The sequence below is a fragment of the Wyeomyia smithii genome, chromosome 3, assembly GCF_029784165.1.
Source record: "Wyeomyia smithii strain HCP4-BCI-WySm-NY-G18 chromosome 3, ASM2978416v1, whole genome shotgun sequence".
NCBI classification, from domain to species: Eukaryota; Metazoa; Arthropoda; class Insecta; order Diptera; family Culicidae; genus Wyeomyia; species Wyeomyia smithii.
The window spans coordinates 4,901,206-4,920,973 of record NC_073696.1 but is presented as its reverse complement, the minus strand read 5'-3'; the positions used below and the strand labels follow the sequence as shown (position 1 = coordinate 4,920,973).

The 19,768-nt window shown below is 38.6% G+C and overlaps 1 protein-coding gene across 3 annotated transcripts in view; it reads left to right on the top strand.

Annotated features, from left to right (window-relative positions):
- LOC129733305 (facilitated trehalose transporter Tret1-like) overlaps positions 1-19,768 on the top strand; it is a 235,512-nt gene that overhangs the window by 25,628 nt on the left and 190,116 nt on the right. For all 3 annotated transcript variants that reach the window (XM_055695075.1, XM_055695072.1, XM_055695073.1), the window contains one exon: positions 2,189-3,130. In XM_055695075.1, the coding sequence (XP_055551050.1) occupies positions 3,053-3,130 (78 nt within the window). In that variant the 5' untranslated portion in view covers positions 2,189-3,052. The remainder of the gene's footprint in view (positions 1-2,188; positions 3,131-19,768) is intronic.

Here is a 19,768-nt window from a genome sequence, read left to right as displayed (position 1 = left end):
AAAGTATTAATAACAATATATTTCACAGTTAAGCTGGGCATAATTGAAATATGATTGATAACCTGCAAAGGTTCAAACAAGCACGGAACGAGATTATTTAAAGTCGCTCGCGGAGATGCGGAGCCCACTTTCTTTGATAAATAGAACAATTTAACTCACGGTTCAAATGCGGCACTAACTAACAAATAGGCAACGGGGATAGTGGCGGCACAGAAATCGAACCTGCAGGCACTTTTCGAATACGAACGGCCAGCTGGCCGTTTGGTCATCACTCCCTGTCCCACTGGGTTGGTTGAACAAATGGCTAATAAAATTGTGGTAATTCGATTTTATCTATGTAAATTGAATAGCGTTGTTCACAATGATGATTATTATCGTACGTTTCCTTCTCCTCTGGTAGATTTATTCAATACATTCATTTCACCGGGAACGGAACAAGATTAGATTATTGAATGTGCATTCATTCGTTGTGGATTGAGTAATGAGTCGTCTCGTTCCAATTTTCCTGTGATGGGGTTTCAGCAGTGGTGGGCACCATTCCGCTAATTCGCTAATTCGCTAATTAGCGATGCTAAAATTAAGTTGGCGATTTAGCGATTTCGCTAATTTTTGAGCTGGTTAGCGAAACTGTTAGCGTCGCTAAAATTTTGGCCTTCGAAACGCTAATCGCTAATTCGCTAAATTTTGTGGAGAAGCGACAATAGAAATATTTAGAAAACTGTGAGTTGCTGATGGCGTACGTAAATTGCTTCGAAAGATGAACATACTTTACTGCGAAAGTGACTTCTTTCAATTTTTTTACCCTAGAATGGAGTTCAAGTTATCGTACAAGCCACAGGAGCATTTTGAAGAACAAGCACAAGGTCTAGATTGATTTTTTGGCACACCAAGAACTTTGGTAAATTGCAATGCGCTTGAAATTATGACAACTTTGGTTCTAATTTTTTGATTCAGATAATAATTGAATTTTCATGAAAACATTCCTAAGAGTATCTATTTTCAATGCAAGCTAAATAACTTTTGTTATTCTTGTTTTTACAAAATCAAATATGAATACCGTTTCGTGAAACTCTTACTGTAAATAGCTTTAAGAAGTAATTGTTTTCGTTTGTTTTACCAAAACAGATCAAAGTGGTCCAAATCTTACAAAACACGAGCAATAAATATTGCGATATGACTATTATTAAAAAGTTAGCGATTAGCGATTAGCGAAAGTTCCGCTAATGTGAGTTTAGCGTTTAGCGTTTAGCGTTTAGTGATTATCGAGCTTAATTTTCCGGTTAGCGACTTAGCGATTAGCGTCGCTAAATTTTCGGTTAGCGGTGCCCACCACTGGGTTTCAGTTTTGGTTAAGCAGTTTCACAGGTTTGGCATCATATTGAAACTTTTTGACTGAATGTTTATCTTTAGACAAAAATTGTACTGCTCTATTCTACTTGATGTACCTTTTTGCTACAATATGCTTAGCCCTGAGAACTGATCTGAATCACTTGAAACTCATAATCAGTGAGATCCTTTTTCCTGTGTGCCCCACCCTGGACTAGCGAACCTATACATTAGAGAAATGACAAGACACTCACCGTTAAGGCAACTGTCAACATCAAAACGGGCGAGCAGTATAAATTTTCATTGCCGTTATTCGTTTTGATGTTGACAGTTGCCTTAACGGTGAGTGGCTTGTCTTTTCTCTAATGTATAGGTTCGCTACCCTGGACACGCTTGGGCTGGCAAAAAACCAAATCGATGAAAAATTTCCCCGACAGTCGAAGACAAAGTATGCCTTGGAAATCTTGCAAGTCTTTCCCCCCATGGTGGGAAGTGTTTAACAGTTGTCCGTTAACGAGACGAAATGAAAAAAGAGGCACTAAAAACCAAGCAACCAGGAAATTCCGTCGTCTTTTGTAGCATAAGGAAGCCAACATAAAAACAACCAGGAACAGCGCTAGATTTGAAAATCAATACACCAACTACCGCGCGGTGCTCAAAGCAGGAACCGACCAGGAAGACGAAAGATATTGCGAAAATAGCCATCGAGCCGTGAATGGCGAGAAAAATGTTAAAAATTAATTCTCGCATTTTTCCTTCCGGGTGCTCTCTGGGGGTGGGTGTGGGTGGTGGGTTACTTTTCTTTCAATGTTGTATATAGCAGTAACCCGGAAAGTGGACTTATTTATTTATCTCGTTTCAGACAGTGACCGTGTGCAAGGGAGAGAGCGAGAGAAAGGACGAGCGAATAACAACAACAACACATGCTTATCAATAACCGGCATGCATCGTCACCGTTTATCCGGCAGGAAGTAGCGAGCGAAAAAAAAAAGAGTCAAACCACAGCCGCTAAATTATAAGACTGAATGTCAAGGCTAAGGTCTTCGAAGTGACGAGAAAGTGTTCAACAATAACATAATAGAGATTCTATTTAGGCGCAGTGAATAGAACTGACTGAGTGAGTGCAAGCGACGACGAAAGCAGAGTAATCAACGATGTAGTAATCCCCAGCTCGAACATAAATAGTGAAAAGTGTACTATCCTACCTCCAGACAGAAAAAAAGGATTTTTATGAAGAAACCTAAGGTCCTGATCATCATTAAAGTTCATATTAGCTGTCACGTTTAGTATAATTTAAAGATTTATCGCCGCGGTAACCGAGCGTGATCCAAAAACAATACTTGTTTTATATATGTGGTTAACCCGTGACTTGAATCCCGTTCAGGCTTGTGTGTTTGAAAGTTATTGAAATCAGCACGTAGGAGGGAGTCATAAAAATGAAAAAAATTCAAATGTAATTTATTACACTCTCAAGTAAGTTGCTTCGAAAAAGGATACGAAAAAGGGATGCTGGAAGCTCGAAGTTCAAGTGCGGTGTCCTTTCCGTCACAGCTGGGATAGGCGAAGGAAGATAAAGCGTGTTTTAATGCAAGCATTTCTGGGCTCACAATGGAAAGATTTGCGATAAGTTGGTGTTTGTGATAGGAAGAAAGAATATATTCTAAACGTAATTTTTGCGCGAAAAGCTGTTCGCTGAGGAGTGTTTGATTAGTGTCCGCCAAGAGCAATGGAAATGTACGCCGATTACGGAACCCGTATGATCAACGAACGGGATGCGATGATGGTGGCAGGCGGCAGGTTTTCGGTAAGTCATTACAACCGTCAACATTAAATGGTTCAGCTTATGAAGTGATGAAATTCTGTGAATCAGAAGGGGAATTTTTTGCTACTAAAAATCAGTTCCAATTCTCCGAAACGCACGCATGGTTGCAGCTTTTTAATCTTAAACATTCAAAACACGTCCCCAAAATAGCCGTCGTAAACGTTGTGGGTGACGGAGTGACCAACAATGACTGATTAGAATGGCGGGTTATTTTCGGACGGGACTTTTTATAGCTTGGGTTGAATAGAAATTGCGCTAAATAAGACACTCTGAAGTGGGTTTTACGTTCTATGACATCTAACTGATTGAATAATAATTATTCCAGTGTCCTAGCTAGACATTACGCAACACGACAATATCGAATGCGTCTCGAAACTTAGCCTAAAGAAATATTTTGGGAACAGTGACTTAAATCATAGTTAGCCGGAGAGAAATAATATGTTTCTTATCAGTGGAAATATTTCGTGAAATATTTCCATTATATTGTAGAAATATTTTGGTAATGGTTAATAGCGAATCATCAGGAATGAATAAAAAAAAACGAATTAAATTAGGGTGGAAATTATTCCAAATCCTCAATTTTAATCTACTGTTTCAAGCAAAATTGTCCCGGCTACTATTAGGTTCGCGTAGAATTAATTTTTGACGTAGGACTACGTCTATCTGGAATTTAGGTGCCTGAATTTGAAAATCAAGAAATTCAACCATGGAAAAGGTGGTCAGGGTTTGAGCACGTAGATTTCAGTCACTTTTCATCAGATTATCGAGGTTTTGGCATCTATCGATCAGGTTTTTTTGAGTTGTTGTAACAAAAACAACCAATGAATTGAGACACTATTGAAAAATTGGTGAATTAGTAAATAACAGTGGCAAAAATGGCGGAAAATTTTGCCCGAAATAACTAAAAAATGTTGATGATAGCGGTAAAAGCCATTAAAATAAGCTTATAATCGAATTCTCTCTTTTTTTCTTATTATTAAGTTTCTGATCACGGCCGGTGCAGTTTTCGAAAATGTTTTACTTTCCTTGCCATTTCCTATTCTGCTGCGCTCCGCCCTTTTTCCAAGTAACTGACAAAACCAAAAGGTACCATTCAAACATTTCATCATCATTTCCATTCCAAGACCGTACCGGTGACATACGGACGCCAGATTTTTGTATTACAGTTTTACAGCGATAGAAGTTTGCAGAGCAGTTTCGTTTAGTGAATAAACGAGTATATTGAGAACTTCAACGACCAATTCCCGCAACCAAACAAATCTTGACATTGAAATTACAAATTTCTAATAGTGTTGAGAAGTCACCATTTGTGATTGGACACACATACTCATTATTTACTAATATTTATCATGAATACCTAAGCTACTAACAACCCCCCACACCCTTAAAAAAAACCAAATTTATCCACCTAGCTTCTCATTCAAACTTATTATTTGCTCAAACAGATTTACACTAACACTTCAATTTTCAGAAAAAAAAACACCTTGATAGTGTTTGTTGGATTTATTTTTCATCCTCAATAACAAATTTTTGGTAGCCAACAGTGAAACTATACCTAACATTTAAAGAATCACATTCAAACACATACGAACAAACATTTACACATGCGAATAACATGAAATAAATATGTTTCAAATATGTGATGCAATATGATACTCATGTTTAGGTTGGACTCGATTATATTTCATTCGACCAGATATCATTCTAGATTCGATTATTTATAGTAGGATTTTTCTTCTGTTTCAAATATAACATTCTTTTCAATCACGAGCAATACTGGGAATAGCACAATACAAAATTTAAATTTTGTTGAGGCCAAATAATTTGCTCAAAGCAGCTACAGTTTTAAATAGTCTTTGAATTTTGTTTCTTTTCATAACTTTTGAACAGCATATCAAATTGCTATGAAATTTGTTACTTGTACATTTGAGAGACAATCCGTTCGTATGACACTAGTTATGTTCATATAATCGTGTAATCTTTGACATAATAAACTTTCGTTGCTTTTATATATTGAAACATTGAATGAAATGGGAACCTAGAGGGAAGCCAAACTTTGTCATCGGAACATGTTTCTTTTTACAACTTTTGAACCACGTGTCTGATCATCATAAAATTCATTAGTTAACCTTTACTTAGCCCGTTCATTTGATATCAATATTGTTCAAATCGGTAGTTTAGTTTCTGAGATAATAAAGTTTCGTGATTGTCACATTTTGATTCATTACAGACAAAGTTACAATCCGATTACAGTGAAATTGAATAGGGTGATAAGAGGCAGCTAGACCTTTCATTTGACACTAATTTTGTGGAAATCGGTTCAGCCATCTCTGAGAAAAGTAAGTGAGTTTGAGTAGTCTTCGGAATATGTTTCTTTTCATAGCTTGATTTCACATGTTTAAACATAACAGGCAAAGTAATAGTCCGATTGCAAAAAAAATCAAAAGAGTCTTATGGGGTAACTAGACCTTCCATATGACACTGATTTTGTGAAAATCGGTTCAGCCATCTCTGAGAAACATGAATGAGATTAAACAGTCTCTAGAACACGTTTCTTTAAACAACTTGTGAACCACATGATCAACCTTTATGAAATTCAAAAGTTAAGGGTTTTTAGGTAGCCCGTTCATTTGAAACTAATTTTGTTCAAATCTGTTGTGTAGTTTCTGAGATAATGATGTTTCGTAATTTTTACATTTTGATACATAACCTCTAAACTTAAAATCCGATTACAATAAAATTCAATAGGGTCTTATGGGGCAACTAGACCTTTCATTTGCAATTAATTTCATGAAAATCGGTCCAGCCATCTCTGAGAAAATCGAGTGAGATTGGAAGAGCGTTACACACACACATACACACACATACACACACGCACACATATACAGAAATTGCTCAGCTCGTCGAACTGAGTCGAGTGATATACGACATTCGGCTCTTTCGAGCACTTTTATACCATTAGTTTTTGCAGTGATTACTATACCTTCCTAGGAGAAAGGCAAAAACAAAGTACTTTTCTATATTCTCTTGGTGCTATGATATTTTGAATTTATTAGCTCTGCTCAGAGCCATTTACAGCTAAAATAGCGAATCGGTTTGTCGCTACTGTTTAAATTGAAATGAAATTTTGCTGATGTATTGAAACATTTCTCGAGGAACATTTCAAAAGGTCCTATCTGACATTTGTAAACAAAACCTATTTTATGTTTATTCGCATAAAAGAGCTTCTTGTCTATAAGTTTCTTTGAGAAAAAAATAGATTTTTGATATCCATTAAAATTCCAGAGCTTGCAAGAAAACGTCCAATTTGAATAATAATACAATATCACACAGCTCTCTGATTGGACGTTTGTCTACTAGTAGGCCAATCTGTTATACGAACAAAAACTTTGACAGTTGCAGATTGGACCTCGAGCTTGAAAAATTTGTGTGATATTCTTTACCGGTTAAAGAAAGTGAAAAAAAAGTAAAAATAAAGTCGCAATCGAGGTCCCCAGAAGACGCCGAAAACGTAGCGGTACGGACGACTAGCGTGCGCCTGGTAAATCTTAGATAAAATAAGGTAAAGCTTAGATATTACATTATTACCTCTAATATGATTCACAGATCTCGAACATCTCCTCGTCATCGTTGTTGGATTCCCTCACGAAGTCGCATATAGTCGTTCACGTCGCGATTATTTGTTCATGAAGAATGTTCTAGATGGAAACAGACGTTTCATGGACTCATTCGAGTAGAAGCAAAATTTACATAACGTTCGCACACTGTCATAGGGGTTTATTGAATCATTCCTATGCCAGGAACACTGATTCTATGAAGAACATTGCTGTTAATTCTGACTATTCAGAAAATTTTCAACGTGACACCATATATGTTGGTTGTAACTATGGCACCTCTCTTCTCCGAGGCTGCTACCTTAACTCCACGGGCAGAGCGGCCCCCCTCCCCTGGTCCATCTGACGAGTTCCAAGTGCTAGATTTTGCGATTCAGGATTCCCACGAGAATGATTCAGACGACAGCTGTATATTGCCAGCAAATTCAGAAGGCCTCTTGGTAAACGACGACCTGACGAAAGACGGCCTTATGTTTTCAAACACACATTTCTGCCCTATGTTCTATGTTCTATCTGGATCCCGAAGAAAATGATGCGCATAGTAAATTATTTTGATAATAAGAAAATGAAATAAATAATAATAATCATTGTAACAAAACAAAAAAATCATTCAATTACTTAACTGTGTTATATATTTACGTATTTTCAATGTTCTTGCATAACCTTCAACATGACATATTTCTTTTTAATCGAGTTTATCATTGTCATTTCCCTTTGATCTCCCGCTTCATCTTGAGCGACCGTTTCACAAACCACTACACCCCGGATGCCTCACTGAAAAATCATGTGAATAATTGATTACTATTAATTTTGATTTACAAAAGAGAATTAAATAAAAATATGCTGGTTTGAAAAACCAAACTTTCATAAGAAATGATAGACAATATTTTTATGGAAATTAATCTCGAATTCGGATATCAAACGTTAATCATAATGATATACTGTTCCATATAAAGCCTTTGAAGCCATTTAAATCAAAGGTCCAATGTGTCATCAATAGTTACTAAGAGACCAATCAGATAGGTTCTATGTGATAACGAAAACAACATAGGTCCTATGTAACAAAACCATCAATAAAAACTGGAAAAAAGAATTAAAACGATTAAGACAGCACTGGAAGTTCAGATGACGATCTTTTATTTCATTTGAGATAATAAAGTGGGTGGAATCTTATTTCGGTTTTAATTGGCAATTAAAAAGGATTTACAAAACTTCAAGTTCGTTTTTCTCTGATAAGCATCGATGTCAGATAGGACCTTTTGAAATGTTCCTCTAGATTTTTATTTTATGTTTTTTCGTCAAGTTTCTAAAAGCGCGTATTGGGAATTGTATTGTTGATTGAATTATTCGAAAAAAAAATAGCATATAACTTGGCACAGTTTATATAATTGGTACAGAGCAAAATCATTTCAAATCGCCTGGAAATACGCGAAAATTTAATCGACCATTTTTGATTTGAATGAAACTTTGCACACGTATTTGGCTTAGCAAACTGAGCATTTTTCACAGGTGGAGAGATTTTTTACACCCATGAGTTACATTCTAAAAGGGCGTATGCCTTTTGGCATAGGTTTTATTCGAAGCATTGTGGCCCAGAAACCGTTGGTTGTATAGAAAAACTGTCTGAAAATGAGTTGTGGGGAATTAAAAATTCACCATAAAAAAATATACACTGTACAAAAAAAAATATTTTTGACCAAAATAATTAAAAATAAACATTGAATTTCAATTTAAAAAAAAAGAGTTGAATTTTTTTTTATTTTTTCTAAAAAAACTTGATGTTAATGCGCAACTTTTAAAAAAAAAGTCCAGGATGGAGAAATGAAAAATAATTTTTTTATGGTAGATAAATTTTTTTATGAAAATTCTAATTCAAACATTTTTCAAAATATTTGTATTCTGATGATTTTAAAAGATGCAGAGATTCATTTTGAATCAAAAAATTTTTGGTAGTAAACATTTTAAAGGCATTGGAGGAGCCAATTATGTTCCTCTGCAGCTTAGAAAAATATATCCAAATGTTTCCAAGTAGTTTTCATGAACTGCCTGAAACCTCTCCGTTTCTGTACAAAATATTTATAATAGCACAGTTAATTTGTATTTCAACAGATGCTGAACTGGCAACTCTCATCCTTGACAATACAAATCGAACAGATTCCCAATTCAAATCCCTTTTCAGTCACTGCGCAAGTGAACAAAGAGATCTAAGCACATTAGCACCCAATCAACCCTAGTGACGAGCAACCCTAATTAAGTTCCCGAAAAACGGCTGAACTTTGCGAAAAGGGACTGCTATGCGTGGGATGTGCGCGGCTAATGTTTTAACTTTTAATCTGATTTATCGACATTCCATTAATTTAACACCCCATTCCGCAACGATGAGTTTCAAAGGGACAACTACACTGTCATCGTTCGCGGTAGGGGAGTCATTTTCTCTTCAATCACCAGCACCACCACAGCAGCTGTCGTCGTCGGTAGGAGCAATCACATCTCACAATCTAATTATGGAAGTGAGAGAGTCCTAGCACTGTCTAGAGTCAGCGAAATGACACCCAGTAGCGGAAATCATTTCACTTTTCTGCGGAAGGATGTAGAAATTAATTTCGGTTGATTGTGCGGCCTACCTGGGATCACGATTACCCACAGCTTCTAGGCTAGCTAGCGACTGATTTTCTTGATCCACTCGACGTTTGGTACCACGTTGTTATTGTAGGGTTTTTGCTTAGGTATGTGTGTAGGAGATTATGTATATATTTGCAGTAAAAATAGACGGTCCCATTCAGCCGGAGCCCTGAACGCTTCAATTGAACAACGCGAACAGAACGAAAGCAACGGATACACCGGGTGCCGGTGATGGCAGATAAGGGAAATCGTATCCTGAGCTTGTTGTTAATGTAAACACGTCATCCGTGTCCTGGTTTTTCTCTGGCTTTGCGGGTATAGCGACGAAGATTTTTTTTACCCCCCGTCACAACCATGAAGGGAGCGAAATTACGCAATGAAATGCCGTGAAGAGAAAAGCGCCATCTACTTACGGAGACTCGTTAGCGTGGGACTTTTTTCCGTTACCTTTGTTATACGTACTTGATTAAGGGTATAAAAGTTGGACGAAAAATGTGAAACCGATTCGATAGTTTCCACTTTGGTTTGATGTTAGAGAATCTTCTAAAAAATTTTGAAGGTCAACTGCACTACTTTTTCACCATTAGGTGAATTAAAGTGGGTTTTTACCAATATTGAAAGCACTAGTATTCTTTGTTTGAGCTGTAGGCAAACATACTGTACAAATGAAAGATTTGATGCTGCGGTGCAACGGAAAGACAAAAGCAGTTGGAAAAGTTCAAAGTAATTTTCCGAGTTGGCGTAATTTTCCACTTCTCCGTACTTGCAGCTTCGTTCGTGGCATCGTCAAGCGTGAAATTTACTGCCCGCTTCACTGCCGGTAACCGCAAGTCAGTCCCATCTGTAAAAATGTTAAATCGAGAAAACAGCTTCGAAGATATTTTATTCACGGTCAGTTATCACTTATTTAAGATGACTTATTTTGACAATATTCATGCTAAAATATAGTTTGCATACTAGCCTGCACTAATTACGTTGTGAAAACCACTGAAATCATTGATTTTATGATGAAAACCTTGAGTGTGACTGACTTGCCGTTACATTCTATTCGTTGCCGTGGAAAACTGTCAAGTCAATCCTTCGCTGTTAGGAAGTGTATGTCCATGAGAACCGTTAAAAAAATGTCGACGTTGGAAAATCTCATGATGTACGGAACCGATGAAAGCTTATCCGGTGAGGACTCGGATAAAGAAACTGAAACCGAGACTGCAGTTGGTTTATCCGACAACTAATGTCAAGATGATCCAAATCCATTTGAGGTTCGAGCATCACCTTTTGAGATTTCTTGGAACAGGGATTCTGATAGAAGTTTTTTCGATACTCAAGATTTTCCGGATAGGTCCACGAAGAAGCGAACCAAGAAAAAAAATTGACTTGAATTCGTTTTAGCAGAAAATTGCTCCACATAAATTCATCACCAATTCAAACTAAAAAATAATCCCAATAATTGATAATTGTTATAAGATACTTATTTTCACCTAGACGGTAATATCGAACTTCTTTTCTTCACTCCCCATCCATCTTACTGTTGTATTATACATGTTTTTTTTTGTAAATCGGTACAGACTTTCGGTTTTTTTTTCTTCTGGGACTGACTTGTGGTTACTTTGCATAATGGGACAATTCGACTTGGTATTGATTTCCACTTTCGTTGAACAAAGCACTTTTTTTATCGTTACATCTGAAAATATACCCAAAGCTAGGCCAAAATCCGATGCTAACTCAAAATTGACAAAATTACAGATGGGACTGACTTGCGGTTACCGGCAGTTCAAGTGTTGTGAATTGAATTATTCGAGATGCCAGACTGGCCTGGACAATGTCACTGTCATGAATTTGGGATAAGGATCTGTCTACGTGATGACTTTCGAGTAGGTATGTTTTCTTCGGCCTAATAAACTGAAGTTTTATTTTTCAAAACTTATTGTTTCTATGGTGAATTTTTTGATACGATCGTATTTCGAGAATTGTGGGAAATATGTAATAGTTAGAAATGTTTGAATGACTAAATAACTTATTTTCCTAAAAAAAATTATACCCTAAATGTCTAAAATTAAAGTAACATCGTACTAAAAGATTTTCTTTAGCCTGAATGGCTATTTTATCGTTTTAGAATGGAGCAGTCAGAAATGATGCCAAGAGGCCTTTAAACGAGCCATGATGCCATTTTTAAATCCAAAATGGCGGCTTGCGGTTTCTGGGTAACAGTTAAAGATGGATAAATCCCTTTGCATACTAAGAGAGGGAGGGATCAGAATCAATACCGTGCATTAAAAATTATTTATTAATTCAAACCAATTATTTTTAGCACAGTTAGAATAGTTCAAATCAAAAGAACTTAATTGATAAAAAAGAACAAAAAACTGATATTACAAAAAACAAAAGAGCCACGTCCAGAAGATATTAAACTAACGCAACAATCAACAGTAAGCAATTCGGCTGACTCTTTTCGACCAGCTCGAACAGCTTCCAGCGATGGAGGGATGCTGGGAAACTAGCAAAGAGACTATGCTAAAGAAATGATTATTCCAGGAAATTGTTTTTTTTTTCTCTTATTTTGTTGCTTCGCTCATCCCAGCGTACCTATTCCTACATTGTATTTGACCATTTCAGAGTGAATGGCAGTTTAGTCGAGTGGAAAAAGGCAATCTACCTTGTACTAGCGTTGTGCCGGTGTTGTAGCTGGCAATCAGAGCAGGACCTGGGATACAACATAATGCCCCCTGTCCTGGCGGGGCTAAAATGGCACGACGTCGTTGGCTTTAGATGTCAGGTCCGATGCGGTGTGTTTCATTGTGTGATGGTAGCGGAATTGGTAAGCTTGTAGTCGAGCTGTTTTTATATGGTCGAAATTGCTTCACTAAGCTGGGAAAATTAATACATGAATATGTTTATTTCATGTGTAATAGTATTATTTTACTAACAACTACAACCATCAACAATTCCCTATTTCATAACTCAACTGGCAGCATGATTTTCCGATTAGCCAAAACCTGGATTGACTGAAATCTGAGCTTGTGTGGTGATTATCTAAATGTTTCCACTTAGCCGGTCGTTTCTACGAGCCAACCCAGAAGGCCCCTGAAACATATAATTGTCTAGTACTGATAGTGCCTAAGAGCTAATAGTGCCATCCAATATCCCATCTGGAAGCCGCCCCAGTAGTTTGAAGTTTCTTTTGCTTTTCCCCTTTCTCCATTGACATTTGTATGGGTTTCGAAATCGTACGGAAAGGTTTCTGGTGTGTGGTCAACGCTATTTGTGACTAGACCCACTTAATGGTTTGAAAACGGCTCAATTCCAGCCGAAGCACAACTAGCGGCCAAGAATGTTGTAACAGAAATTAGTTTCAAATTATAGCTACACTTTCGGGTCGGTCCGTTGTCCGGTGGATGTTTTTCATCATGTACGAAAAGCATCCTTGGTGCTATAAGTTACTGTTTATGTCGCAAATAAAATACAACAAAAACGGAATGCAGCATAAAACCACCAACATAACTGTTTGTTAGACAGTCAAAAGACGGTTGACAGTAGAGATTATAGAGAGAAGGCAAGTTATTTACAGCGGCAATAAAAATGCTCAATTAATCCTTAACAGCAGTAATAAATTAACCGAGTGAATGGAGAAACTTTGAATGTTTGAGAATGTCACGGGTTTGACGAGGATGTCTGACCTGCAGTAGCGACCCAGGAACTTCGCACACTGGGAAACTGAGAATTAACTCGTAGTCGGCGAACAGCTCAAATGAAAAACTCTCATCAAAGCATTTGACCTACTTCCAGAAGAAAACGGGTTTATCCGCACATTGTTCCGCAAAATCCACACTTCACAGCGATTGTTTTATACGATTGTCTATCCTGAGAGTCTTCCACAATTGGATTTCTTACTTGTAAGCAAATTTTCATTCATTCTATAAAAAATAATCAGAAATTAAAATCAACGACGCTAACTGTACTGGCAATAAATGACGTTTGTATTGCTTGCTTTCGGTAAACATGGTTTGCGTATGGTTCATCGATCCAGTGCCGTCTTTGATTGCAAAACGATATTTGTCTAGTGTGTACAATAGATTGTACATTGACGCTTACTTCTTGTGAATTAATTATGGTAAAACAGACAATCCTGCTAAGCGATGGGAAGTTTTGTAAATAACATGTGTATTTTATTTTGTTCACGATTCCAAACTTGTGGCGCCTAAATAAATTAACAAGTTCATTTTGTCCACTGTGCAGTGCTTTCTTGCAGCAGCACCCTCGTGGCCAGCACACGCCAGATGTTGGTTTTCCGTCCCAGTAGTTAGATTAGCCAGTTTTGTACGTTCGATACCATTTGCCCGGGGAAAAAGTTTTAACGATAATCCTGTTAATACTATTGAAGGTTTCAAAAGGACTTTCTATCTTTACGCAATTCCTATCGAAGTTCAGCCCGCGTTATGGTCCAACTAACTTGAAGCCTCTACCTACGTGTGCTGGTTCTGTATCGCTGCTCTAGTGAGTGTGCTTTCGCTATTTATCTTGTTGATTGTCCCCTCTTCTGAGCGTGTGGCCCCGATGATGGATAGAAGTTTTCCCAAAGTTCGTGATAGGTTTTTGTTTGCGATGCTAAACTTGCTTCTGATGATGGTTTGCAGGGTGGGGAAACGCCAAACTCACAATACTGGTCATCCTTAGGGTAGCTTGCTCCGGGCAGAGTATTTGTCAAAATATTAGCCCAAATTGATTATGGGTTTCTTCGATAGGCATAATGGAAAAGTTCGTTTGCTGATTGATCAATACTTTGATCGGAATGGTTTGGTTATACAGGATTCGGATTCGATTGAGATTCTGACATTCCTTCCTAATGAAATTATCCAAATTATCCATGCAGATATAAATTGAGTCAAGTTCTCTCGGTCTTTAATTTACGGAGCCTGAAAATTATACTTGTGACATGACGAGGGTTGGACATGTGGCTAGCATTGATTGTCACAGCCCGAATCCATAAAAAGTGCTAGAAGAAAAATTTATGAGCTATTCTAAACCGTTGCACAGCATTTTTTCGTCCAACGAGCAGAACTGTCACCGTCAAGTGTTTCTTCATTCAGATAATGTAAATGTCCATTTTTATGACGATGCAAATCATAAACGAGTTTGAGCGCATACTCTTAAAGAGTATTTAAAGTTGATGATTTCGTAAAATATTGAAATAAAGTTCATAACCACAATCGTCAATTATTGTCGCTGCCTTTCCAGCTAGGAGATAGATAGTTTACGTAATTTGAAACGTACCAACTAATTTATTGATATTATCACCGAAATCCAGAGCCTTCGTTCTTCTCTTGCGTCGCGTGGTTTTTCCCGTACTTTCGCTATGTGGCTCCCACTTGGCTTTGGGATTTATGTTTCCTGCACGTAAATATATGCAGCAACTTTCCCGTCCCCTGCTGCACTGCACATCTCTGCCGGCTGTTCACGACTCTGCTCGAGAATAAGTATGGCAGCAGAGTCGTGTATAACCGCGTGCTCGCCGTGTACCACTTGAGAGAATCGAGGAAAATAAATTACGTAGCTTCCCGTCAGTCAGTCAGCCCAAAATCCCTTCGCAGAGTATTTGGGTGAAAAAAAAAGAAGCAAAGTGCAGAAAAGGGTTTCAATTTTCATTTGCTGTCGGCAGTTACAGTGTGTGGAATGCTGGTGAAAAATGGAAGGCAACCATTTACATTGTTAGACAGCTCCGGAGTTCATAACCGAAATGGGACCGTCACTGCATAGTGCAGTTAATTCACGTACCGGGCGCCGCGGCCAGGAATAATAATTGCATATGAAGTTCAGCTCAGTAAACTTGATGGCATGTGATGATTTAGCGCCGAGTTGTTTTCGCATCGAATGTTCGGGATGTTTTCCGCTGTTGTCCTGTAAATTTTATTCTATCGCTGCAGCTATAAAAAATTGAGGAAGAATGATGCCGTCATCACTGAAGGACGTTTTATGAAATGTTTCTAACTTTTTATCACCTTACTTTGAAAGATCAGTGTTTCTGGTCGCAGTGAGGAGTCCACACAGGAGATAACATTTAAGTTGACAATGTAAGAAGTAAATAAATTGGACCTTGTCCAATGACCTAGGCCTTGAATAAAACCTCAAATATTTGTTTAAACCAATGTTTTCTGGGTGGAGATTGATCCAGTTCGAAATGGATTTAGTGAGTTTATTTAGATAAACACAAGATTTGCTTTCGCCAATGTCAAATTCATACCCAATACAAAAAACTTTGGACTTTCTCCTGAGCACCGACGATGGAGATATGAACGCTTCAATGTATTTTAAATGACCGATTGAGAGTTTTCGCCGTACAATTACGTATTTCTAGCAGAGCGTGAAATGATAATGTCAAATAGAATTTTGCAAAGAAATTTGTTTGATTTCAAATGCTTATAACTCGGTCAGTTTTCAACGGATTACGTTCCTTTCTGCAGCAATCGATTGGAAAAATGGTAGTTCTAGGATGCTAGTTTTTATACTATTGATATACTATGCCTATAAAAGGTAATAATATTAGCTTACTTGCAAAAACATATTCTACGCCCTTGTGAGCCGAAATATTCGCCATTGCGGACGAAAATATGCGCGTAGAAATTTATCAATTACTCCTAAAATAAAATTGTTGGTTGGAATAATGGATAAAATTGTTGAAGTACGTCTTACTCTTCAGGTGTGCCCAGAAAATCTCGATTGTACGCAGCTGGGGGATGTTGGGCGGGTTCGCAACCACATCGATATTCAGCCGCTCCATCTCCTCCGACGTCAGATCCGGCCAGAACACCGCGTCTTTGCCTTCATGCCTTATGGTATTTCTTGATGAACGACGCAAATTCCGAGCTCTATAAATTCCCTATAAACAAATTTCCCCGTTCACGGTCAGTCCAGAGCGAAAAAAGAATGGCTTTGACATGATTGTCAGCCACAGCAGAACCTTCTTGGGGAACTTGGTGTGTGGAATAAACTTCACTTCGGAGCTCATTTCCTTTGTGGGGGAAGTAAAGTGTGAAGTGCCCTGCCAGTCGTTACCATCCAGGGTGGGATAGGTTTCGTCGTCCATCACCCCCGCTACATCGCGATTCGCCGGGAAAACCGACTTGACCATCTCATTCAGCTACTGCCGCTGCGTCACTAGTGGACGGGATTGCCGCTTTCTGGCATGTGCCTCCATGTTCGTCAGGTTCTATTTCACTGTCTGGCCGGTTGCACCAACCTCCCGGCCAAGCGCACGCAGCGATGTAGCCACTTTTACCTCGGTCTTTCTTTTCAGCATGGTTTGAAGCTTCCTGTCGCTGAGTGTCGTCGCTCATTCACAACCGGGCTTTTTTTGATTGTTTTTCAATAATGCCAAGATGTTGTTGATGCCGGAACGGGCGTATCTGGTGTCCACAAAGCGCCGTATGATGTGATGTGAGTAGTTTCACTTTTTACGCCATCATGGTCAGACCTTGACTGATTACGCTGTCAATTTTTTTCTGATGACTCACGGGTTACTATAACTGATGCTGCATGGGTGGTTTCGTCAGTGCATTTGAAGGTAAACCCACGCAAAATCGGCAATTTTTGTTCATTTTTTATTTTTAGTTTTATTTTTATTTTCATTTTTATTTTTATTTTTGTTTGATTAATTCCATCTGATCAACAACGATCTACATGAAATGTAATGTGGATGGGAAAAAGCTCATTGGAGGTGGTCACAAGTTAACTTTCCTCAAATTTGCGTGAAAACCTAATCTTCTTTTGGTAAGTACAATAATAACAGTCAGTATCTTTGACAATCACATATCACTTCATAAGATTCTACGGAGAAACACAGAGGAAGGTATATTAAAATCAAATAGATCACTGTATTGATTAAACTCGTGTGTAATAGATGAAACTGGAGCATGAGCAGCATATTGCGTCGACTGATATTCAATTTGCAGCATAGTTCTCGATCGTAGGACTCTTGAAGGTGCATAGAATTGAATTTGTGATAATAATTCGGGCGCATCGGCATCAGGAGTAATCAACTTCACAATAAATACAGCTTGTGTTGTGCGTCTACGTTGGGCTAGCACAATAAATGTGTGAAACGCATAACGCAACAGTTGTACTGCGAATACATTGACATAGAATGAAATCAGAATATGTATCATACACCGACACTTTATTTCTCACGTCGAGTGTATTAGTGACTGCACGCGCTTTTTTCTCAAGCGACGAGAGAAATTTCTCTCTCGCTCGTAGAATTTCAGACACGTGACATACAATTTGCAGGTTGCTCTTTCGCTTCTCTTTCGGTTCGGATTGCGACGCGCAAGGCGATATCTCGTTGCTTCACGAAATGAGCGAGACACCCGTGCTGCACATACTTGATACCAGTGTTGTTAGTCTCTCACTCATACTGTCGGTGCGTGCTTGCTGCTATTCAGAGGAATGCATGAAGAAGAAAAAGTATCTCGAAAGCGTGTATGCAAAAGACTTCAAAAGCGTAGCATATGTCTTGTCCTCAAGCAGAAAGGAGGAGAATGGTTTTGCTTCTCGCTCGCTTTGCAATGCTGCTTGATACCAGTTGAAACTGTTTAGGTGTAGTAGTTTGGAGCTGCCAAATACATTTAAGAAACCATAGAGCATTAATTGCGTTATGCCCAACACGCAATGATTGTACTGGTTCCGAATTACATCAACAATTGCGCAAAAAACGCACAATTTTGTACTGGTTTCGCACCATCCAACTTTTGCGTGCACAAGCAATTTTTAATATGAATCCCAGCTGTCGGCTTATAACATCAATTGTCGAAGATAGATGAGGCTTAAACGATAGCTTCTCATCCAGTATCACTCCCAAATCCTTAACTTGCTTGACTCTGGTTAACTAAGTTCCAGCTATATCATAGTCATATGGGACTACGTTCTGAGTGCGGCGGTAACTAATAACGAGGCATTTATCAATACTTAGCATCATTCGATTTTTCATACACCAATTGTAAAACATATTCAATAGGTTCTGCAATTCTCTGCAGTCTTCGAGTCGGCGGAGAACCAGAAATATTGTTAAATTATCGGCAAAAAACAATTTGCCGCCGCGATTGAGAACAATTGCCGCATCGTTGAAAAATATTGAGAACAATAATGGGCCTATGTTACTACCCTGTGGTACGCCAGATGAATTAGTAAATTCGGCGGAGTTGTCTGCCTACTAAGTAGGATTCCAACCATTTGCAAAACCTTTGAATACATCCAAGCTTTTCCAACTTGATTATTAGAATAGTATGGTTAACGGTGTCGAAGGCGGCTTTCAGATCAGTGTATATCGTATCTACTTGGGCTTTGGCACTCATATTATTAGTACAGAAGGACACGAAGTTCACAAGATTTGTTTCAACGGATCGACATTCCGTGTTGTGTAGTACTTATATAATTCCGGCTGACAGCAAACAAGGTCTCATTGATAACACCTGGTACATTTAATGGTTCATTTTCTAGCTTGCTACCGTGGATTGAATGTAAGATTCTACGCTCAAAAACACCAAAAACTCGCCGATCAGCCAATTTCGGGGTCGGGGCTGATGACAAGTCCAATTCTCGCAGCTCCTCTTTTGAGAGGTCCAAAGGCCTCTTCCACCGCTCTACGGTTAATACCAATGATGTCGATATCGTTCGCAAAACCGTCGATATCGTCCGCAAGACATCGTCATGATGGTGTTACTCCTCTGCACAGCTGAACCTTCCAATGCGATAATGTACAGGGTGTTTGACAGCCCATCACCCTACTTTGAACCATCTAACGTTACGAAAGCCTCCGATAACTCACCGGCTACCCTGGCGCATGAGGCGGAAGGCGGTTTTGTGACCTCTGAAAAGCGCCGACCATCGATCAGAACTTGATCAATTTGAGAGCAGGTCACACCATTTGGGTGAATCCTGCTGTACTTTAGAATATTTCGTGCTCTGGCTGTAGCGACTTCGAGTGGAGTGGAAACCTTCTCAACACATTACAAGGACGAAGAAGTCTTGCTGCACGACCTGCATACTGGCATCTCCGGTGACGATCTTGATGTCATGTCCTGGGCACTCACGGTGCGTCTTTTCAAGAAGATCATAGAACTCTTCCTTCTCGTCATTGGGGTTATCATTGGTCAGAGCGTACACATTGATTAGGCTGTAATTGAAGCATCTGCTCTTAATTCTCATCACGTATATATGGTCAATGGTCGGCCTCCGTCTAATGAGACGCATTTTATGATTCAGTCGCTCGCTTCAAGTCAGACGCTCTTGTAAGCTGCTCCTAACATGGGGCCACAATCGCGTACGACCTTTCTTCTCAGTCAACATTCGAATAAAGTTTCTACCGGAGGTAGGTTAGGCGGCATCCATAAATTAC